The 7,365-nt window shown below is 43.2% G+C and overlaps 1 protein-coding gene across 1 annotated transcript in view; it reads left to right on the forward strand.

Moving 5' to 3' along the window:
- Positions 1 to 6,946, forward strand: part of zgc:63587 (septin-2) — a 41,327-nt gene extending 34,381 nt beyond the window's left edge. Inside the window, exons 8-12 of the mRNA XM_021621819.3 lie at positions 2,028 to 2,129; positions 2,733 to 2,878; positions 3,168 to 3,251; positions 3,368 to 3,425; positions 5,334 to 6,946. Of these exons, the coding sequence (XP_021477494.1) occupies positions 2,028 to 2,129; positions 2,733 to 2,878; positions 3,168 to 3,251; positions 3,368 to 3,425; positions 5,334 to 5,399 (456 nt within the window). The 3' untranslated portion in view covers positions 5,400 to 6,946. The remainder of the gene's footprint in view (positions 1 to 2,027; positions 2,130 to 2,732; positions 2,879 to 3,167; positions 3,252 to 3,367; positions 3,426 to 5,333) is intronic.
- The last annotated feature ends 419 nt before the right edge of the window (positions 6,947 to 7,365 follow it).

Genomic DNA, 7,365 nt, shown 5'->3' on the forward strand with positions numbered 1-7,365 from the left:
TTTCCCGAACTCTTACCCCACAATACTGATGTTTCTGTTCTGTGTGGGAAGAATCCACAGGTCGTGTGTGATGGGGAACGGGTCTTGTTCTGTGTCCAGCTGTCCTCTGGGTCCAGTAGGTCTGTTTGTTTTCAGTTGTCCTTAACAATACCCTTCTCTCCCCACACACACCCTATAACACACACTCTGCTCTGAGAAAACAACCCACAACCATAACAGGAGCTGGAACAGTGGCCTGCTCTGTAGGAAAAGGCTGCTCTCACATCCTGGGTTCCTGTTTCCCTCTCTACTGTACTTTATAGATTACATGAAAGTCCCAAAAATGTCAGGGAAACAACACTTGACATTTTTGGGCTCAGTTATGCAACACTCATGCATTGTTAATTGAATTTTGCTCATGAGAAAACAGAGAAATACACGTTTGATGTATAAAATAAACATTTCCACCTGTCCTCTAGATACTGGTGAAGAAAGGCCTTTGTGTTGTTGCTTCACTGCTGGAGACTGAACAAAGGAGTGGGGAGAACTTTCCTTATGACTCTGTTAGACATCTCTCACAAACACACCCTCTCTCTCCCCCGTCTCCACCCTAGGGGTAGTTAATTAAAGTCCCTGGGTCTGTTAGACATCTCTCACAAACACACCCTCTCTTTCCCCCGTCTCTACCCTAGGGGTAGTTAATTAAAGTCCCTGGGCCTGTTAGACATCTCTCACAAACACACCCTCTCTCTCCCCCGTCTCCACCCTAGGGGTAGTTAATTAAAATCCCTGGGTCTGTTAGACATCTCTCACAAACACACCCTCTTTCTCCCCCGTCTCCACCCTAGGGGTAGTTAATTAAAGTCCCTGGGCCTGTGAGGCTGCACAAAACACACCAGGTATTCTCTGGCTCTCAGCAGTGCAGTAGTGGACTGACTGTAGTGTAGTCAAAAGCCCTCTCCTGGTGTCGCCCTGAAGAGGTGTAGGGAAGTGAACTAGGACCGGGGCAAGTGGGATGTTTTATTCTCCAGATAGTGTTGAGGACCGGGGCTAGTGGGATGTTTTATTCTCCAGATAGTGTTGAGGACCGGGGCAAGTGGGATGTTTTATTCTCCAGATAGTGTTGAGGACCGGGGCAAGTGGGATGTTTTATTCTCCAGATAGTGTTGAGGACCGGGGCAAGTGGGATGTTTTATTCTCCAGATAGTGTTGAGGACCGGGGCAAGTGGGATGTTTTATTCTCCAGATAGTGTTGAGGACCGGGGCAAGTGGGATGTTTTATTCTCCAGATAGTGTTGAGGACCGGGGCTAGTGGGATGTTTTATTCTCCAGATAGTGTTGAGGACCGGGGCAAGTGGGATGGTTTATTCTCCAGATAGTGTTGAGGACCGGGGCAAGTGGGATGTTTTATTCTCCAGATAGTGTTGAGGACCGGGGCAAGTGGGATGTTTTATTCTCCAGATAGTGTTGAGGACCGGGGCAAGTGGGATGTTTTATTCTCCAGATACTGTTGAGGACCGGGGCAAGTGGGATGTTTTATTCTCCAGATAGTGTTGAGGACCGGGGCAAGTGGGATGTTTTATTCTCCAGATAGTGTTGAGGACCGGGGCAAGTGGGATGTTTTATTCTCCAGATAGTGTTGAGGACTGGGGCAAGTGGGATGTTTTATTCTCCAGATAGTGTTGAGGACCGGGGCAAGTGGCTAGAACTAGAAGTATTAAGAGGGAGAAGGAAATGGCGTGTCCAGAATCTTACTCCTGTCGTGGAGGCTGGGCCATGTCTGAAACAGTGACACAGGAGAGCGAGAACAGAGGGAAGAGGGGCCTGACAGACAGCAGTGACATCGAAAATTACCAACTGCCTAGTTCAGATGAGAGGGATTCCTGCTTGGTTGGGGGCGGCTCTGGCCAGTACAGGTTGCCCTTAGGCACAGATTGTGAAACTGACCTTAGATCAGTGCCTAGGGGTAACTTCATCTGCCTGAGAAAGTTTGAAAGGTCAAAAGGTCACGGTGGGTTTTTGACCCTGTGTGTATGTTTCTGTGTTAGATCCTGGATGAGATTGCAGAGCATGGCATCAGGATCTACCAGCTGCCAGACGCTGACTCAGATGAGGATGAGGAGTTCAAGGAGCAGACACGAGTACTGAAGGTATGACACACACAGGCAAATGGCACCATATTCCCTATGTAGTGCACTATTTTTGCCATCTGGTCAAAAGTAGTGCACTATGTAGGTAATAGGGTGTCATTTGGGATGACGTAGAAATACTAACACCAACTAAGAGAAAGTACACCCCTAAGTGAAAATGTCCAAATTGGGCCCAATCAGCCATTTTCCCTCTCCGGTGTCATGTGACAAGGTCTCAGGTGTGAATGGGTAGCAGGTGTGTTAAATTTGGTGTCATCGCGCTCACACTCCTCATACTGACTGGTCACTGGAAGTTCAACATGGCACCTCATGGCAAAGAACTCTCTGAGGATCTGAAAAAAAGAATTGTTGCTCTACATAAAGATGGCCTGGGCTATAAGAAGATTGCCAAGACCCTGAAACTGAGCTGCAGCACAGTTTCAGGGTGTACTCACTTTTGTGATATACTGTAGGTCAGCGTTATGTCAAACCTGAACCATCTGGTCATTATTTCCTTCCTTGATCCCTCTATCTCTATATCCCTTTGTTTTCACACTCCTCTCTGTCTCCCTTTATCTTCCTCACCCTTCTATCCATCTCTCCCCCTTTACTCCTCCCCCTCAGGCGAGCATTCCATTTGCTGTGATTGGTTCGAACCAGCTGATTGAGGTGAAAGGGAAGAAAATCAGAGGTCGTCTCTACCCCTGGGGGGTCGTGGAGGTGGAGAACCCAGAGCACAACGACTTCCTCAAACTACGCACCATGCTTGTGTGAGTCACCATGACAATGCAATGCAACTTTTGTTAAAAAAAACTATTAATCAAATGTATGAACAGGTAGCCTTTAATACTACATGTAAAGTAATAGGAATCTATGCATGCTCTTATCCCTGCTTTTTCTTTATGTATTACTATATTGCCATCTAGTGGGTGAATAGAGAACTTCAAGTCTGCCCATCTGTTGCTTCCTCTAGTGATGCAGTCTAATCTAGTGGGTGTTATGGGGGTTCGTACTAGCCGTATAGTGATACTGACGTGTGATGGTTGTGTGTGTTTTCAGCACCCACATGCAGGACCTCCAGGAGGTCACACAGGACCTGCACTACGAGAACTTTCGCTCAGAGAGACTGAAGAGAGCTGGCAGGTCAGTCTGCAGTGTTATATATATATATATATATATATACGCACACACACACACACATGCGCACACAGGCTGATGCTGAGGCTATTACAGTTATGTTCCTTATTATTCCCCTACAGAGCTGTGGAAGAGGATGTGGTTGACAAAGACCAGATTCTCCTGCAGAAGGAGGCTGAGGTGAGTAGCTAATACAGGGTTAACGTGAGAGACAAGGGTGTTTGCCTCTACCCTTTTGTCCATACTAAACCATGCAGCCAGTGATCTGTCGGAGAATAACAAATGACCCGATGCTTCCGAATTCCCTCTGATTGGGCTGTTTGTTTTGCCATTGCGAAGTATAGAGATGGTGGAATGCAATTAAAGCTGTTATTAAACATGCACGTCCAATTAAAGCTGTTAGTAAACATGCATGTCTGTACAGGATATGACATATCTGACTTCCTGTCCCAGTTAAATGGTGGGAATGAGTCAGGCGATGTAAAGAGTATTGTATACAGGGTTTATACTGGCTTGGCTGCTGGTGGGGGCTGTGTCCATAAAGATCCTATTAAATTACTATTCTAATTCTATGGCTGTGTCCTTATGGGAGGTCAGATTGGTTTCTGTTCCTTGACTGATGTTACTACTGGTACTACTTTATGAAGAGGGTCAGAAGTTTTCAGTCAACCAGAAATAGACGATTTAGAAATCAAATTGTATTTGTCACATGCGCCGAATACAATAGGTCTAGCTAGACCTTACATTGAAATGCTTACTTACAAGCCCATAAACAACAATGCAGTTTTAATAAAATACCTAAAAAAAGTAAGAGATAAGAATAACAATAGGGGGCTTTATACAGGGGGTACCGGTACAGTGTGTGGGGGCACCGGTATTGAGGTAATATGTACATGAGGTAGAGTTATTAAAGTGACTATACATAGATAATAACAGAGTAGCAGCAGCATAGAATAGGTGACAAGAGGCAACGCAAATAGTCTGGGTAGCCATTTGATTAGATGTTCAGGAGTCTTACGGTTTGGGGCTAGAAGCTGTTTAGAAGCCTCTTGGACCTAGACTTGGCGCCTTACTCTGACACCGCCTAGTATAGAGGTCCTGGATGGCAGGAAGTTTGGCCCCAGTGATCTACTGGGCCGTACGCACTAACCTCTATAGTGCCTTGAGGCCGAGCAGTTGCCATACCAGGCAGTGATGCAACTGGTCAGGATGCTCTCGACGGTGCAGCTGTAAAACATTTTGAAGATCTGAGGACCCATATAAGAACATTGTTTGGTGAATTCTGAAGACCCATGAAGTGTTTGTACTTGTAAGTCTTAGTGAATTATTATTTTATTTAAAGTGCTCTTGTTATTCAGTCAACAAATAAAATACAATCCACATTAATGTCAGACAAAAGTAATAGAATAAAATAACTGAAAAATAAACAAATGATACATTTAGAGCGGCACTATCAGAAATCATGTTAGATATTTCCAGCTTTAGCCGAGACAATGAGCACAAAATGAGTTTTACAGCATCTAACATATCATATGAAACACACATTTCCTTAAGCACTCCATTCACTCTGTCCAGTTTGAGATGAAGTTGAGTGGAGACCAGAGTCTATTGAACCTGGGCTGTCTTTTGCAGAGGTTTGGTGTCGTTTAACACTGGTCACAAACTGTGGATGTGACCTATTAGACAGAATCACACAATACAGACTTGCATTCTTGTAGCAAGCAGCTTGGGATACCAGATCAGCTTAGCTAAGTGTTACGTTTGTTTGCATTCCTTCAGTCTGCAACATGCAGAGCTCTAAAGAGCACTAACCTGCTTTAGTGTAAATTTAAATATCAATGCATATTTTTTATTCAGTCACATGCTTAAGTGGGAGAATTAGTATAAGTCAATTTGACCCCCGTTGGCTGTGAAGTCAAATGATCCACCTGAAGTTCTATCCACGACCACTAGATGGAGATGGGTTCTATTGGAAAAAAGGTGGTTTTGCATAGAGGCTCTTAGAAAGCTAGGCGAATGTATTCTCTCTCTGGTATTTTTTTTATTCAACTATCCCTTTCCCCCTCTTTCCTTCTCTTCTCTCTGTAGCTGAGGCGTATGCAGGAGATGATTACCCAGATGCAGGCACAGATGAAGATGAAGGGAGATGAGTGAAAAGAGAGGGATCGGGGAGGGAGAAGAGAGGAGCCCCTCACCCATCAAACCCTCTGTGCGTCTAAAACTCCATCATGGTTGTGCTGCTGGGCGCACTCATCACCGCCTATCCCTCAGTGTGTCAGTCAATCAATTAACCAATCAACCAATTAAAGGTCCTCAATAACCTAATTTTAATTTGGAAGTCTTCAATATGGCCCCTAGTTCACCGTGGTACTGAGATCCACTGATCTGCTAGTCTGAGTGTTGTTTTGGAAAGCGTTACTGACGTTATGACATGAGGTATGTTTGTCAGGAGTGTTATAACATGACATAATAAAGGATATGGGTTATGATATATAATAAGACATACTGTAAAGACAATGATTGCATGTTCTCCCAATAAGTGACTAATGATGTAAATTTGTTTTCATCAGTACTACTAATTCTGTCTCATGTACAACGCAGATCTTCCATTGATAATGGTACTAATACATCTCATTGTTAGACAACAATCAGACTTCAGTGTTTACAGAATGTTAAGGGAATGTGTTGAGTATATTAAGGGAAGGTTTGTTGAGAGCTGGGTGTTTTTGTGCCATTTGCAACCTCTGTCTTCACATTTGGACTCAGCGGAGGACATATCAGTCCAGGTGTAGTAATAAGTGTCCCTCAGGTGGCACTGTAGTCTGTTCTATAAGCACAATACTTGGAAATAACTATAAAAGTAATATAGATAGACTTGTGTGGAAATATCCCACATATTAAAAATGTAGATTTTTTTTAAACCTTATCACATTTGGTCTATATTTTGAAATATTTACGAAACTTTGTGCCTCTGTTGTATTGGAGACAGTTTGCCTTGGGCTCAAGTGTTTTCAAACTATGCACAACTGTGTCATGTCTTAATTTGGTTAATATGTCTTTTGTATCTCCTAAGATGTGCACTTAAACCTTTCAGCAACGTTTGTCTTTATTACTTCCATTACATCATGAGCAGTTATAGCATTTATGTGGGTTTTTTCTTTGGTTGTGTTTTTGTGGGATTTTCCTAAAGGGGTTTTTCAATGATTTACTGTATGCACATTACTCTTCTCATATTGGCCAGCTCCATGGAACTTACAGTATTAAACTGAATTCCTAACTATTTTCTGATTCACCATGTGCATGTCCCAAATGGAACCCAATTCTTATATGGTGCACTACTTTTGACCAGAGCCTAACCAGACCCCCGGGCAAAAGTAGTGCACTATATAGGGAATAGTGTACCATTTGGGACACTACACATGTCTGTCTGTGGCTGTGCCATCCCACTTTCTAGACTACTGACTATCTTATACAGTGAACACCTCTCTGTGTTCAGAAATGTGTTGTTTGTGTTTAGGAGTGCTATCGTCAGTTGCTTTGGCATCGTCTCTGTAACCTGGTTCTTTCTGCTTAGTTGGTCAACAGATTTGTCTGTTTTGAATTTTCGAGCCATTAACCAAACTAGGCTTGAGACCTTTTTTTTTAGTAGTTTCTCAACTTTTGCACTGCAATTTCAGAAATAAAGTTTATGTAGAAGCAGACTTGTAGTGGGAGTGCTTTTTTCAGGCCATAAGTATGATGATGAGAGGCCATGTAGAAAAACCAAGGCGGGGGGATTGAATGGAGACTGTTTCAGTTGCCAGGCCTTCTAGACATCGATCAAAGGGAAAACACTAGAAAAGAAGCTGCTGTAGAGGTTGGTGTAGCAATGTTGCTAGATGGTAAAAAGCTGATATGACAAGGATGCATGGATAGTAAGCCTGTGTTATTCTTTTACACATATGTGCACAAAGTGTATGTTGAACAACGAATGTTTAAAACATAGTAGTGATAGGTTTGAACAGGATTATTTATTATGCAAGCTGCATACAATATTATTGACATCAACAGTAAGATCATAGGCAACTTCTCCCCAGCTAACAATTCTAGGAAGAGAGAATGTTTTTGTGATGTTCTCCAT

The sequence above is a fragment of the Oncorhynchus mykiss genome, chromosome 11, assembly GCF_057628025.1.
Source record: "Oncorhynchus mykiss isolate SJ-2025 chromosome 11, ASM5762802v1, whole genome shotgun sequence".
In the NCBI taxonomy this organism is placed as follows: domain Eukaryota; kingdom Metazoa; phylum Chordata; class Actinopteri; order Salmoniformes; family Salmonidae; genus Oncorhynchus; species Oncorhynchus mykiss.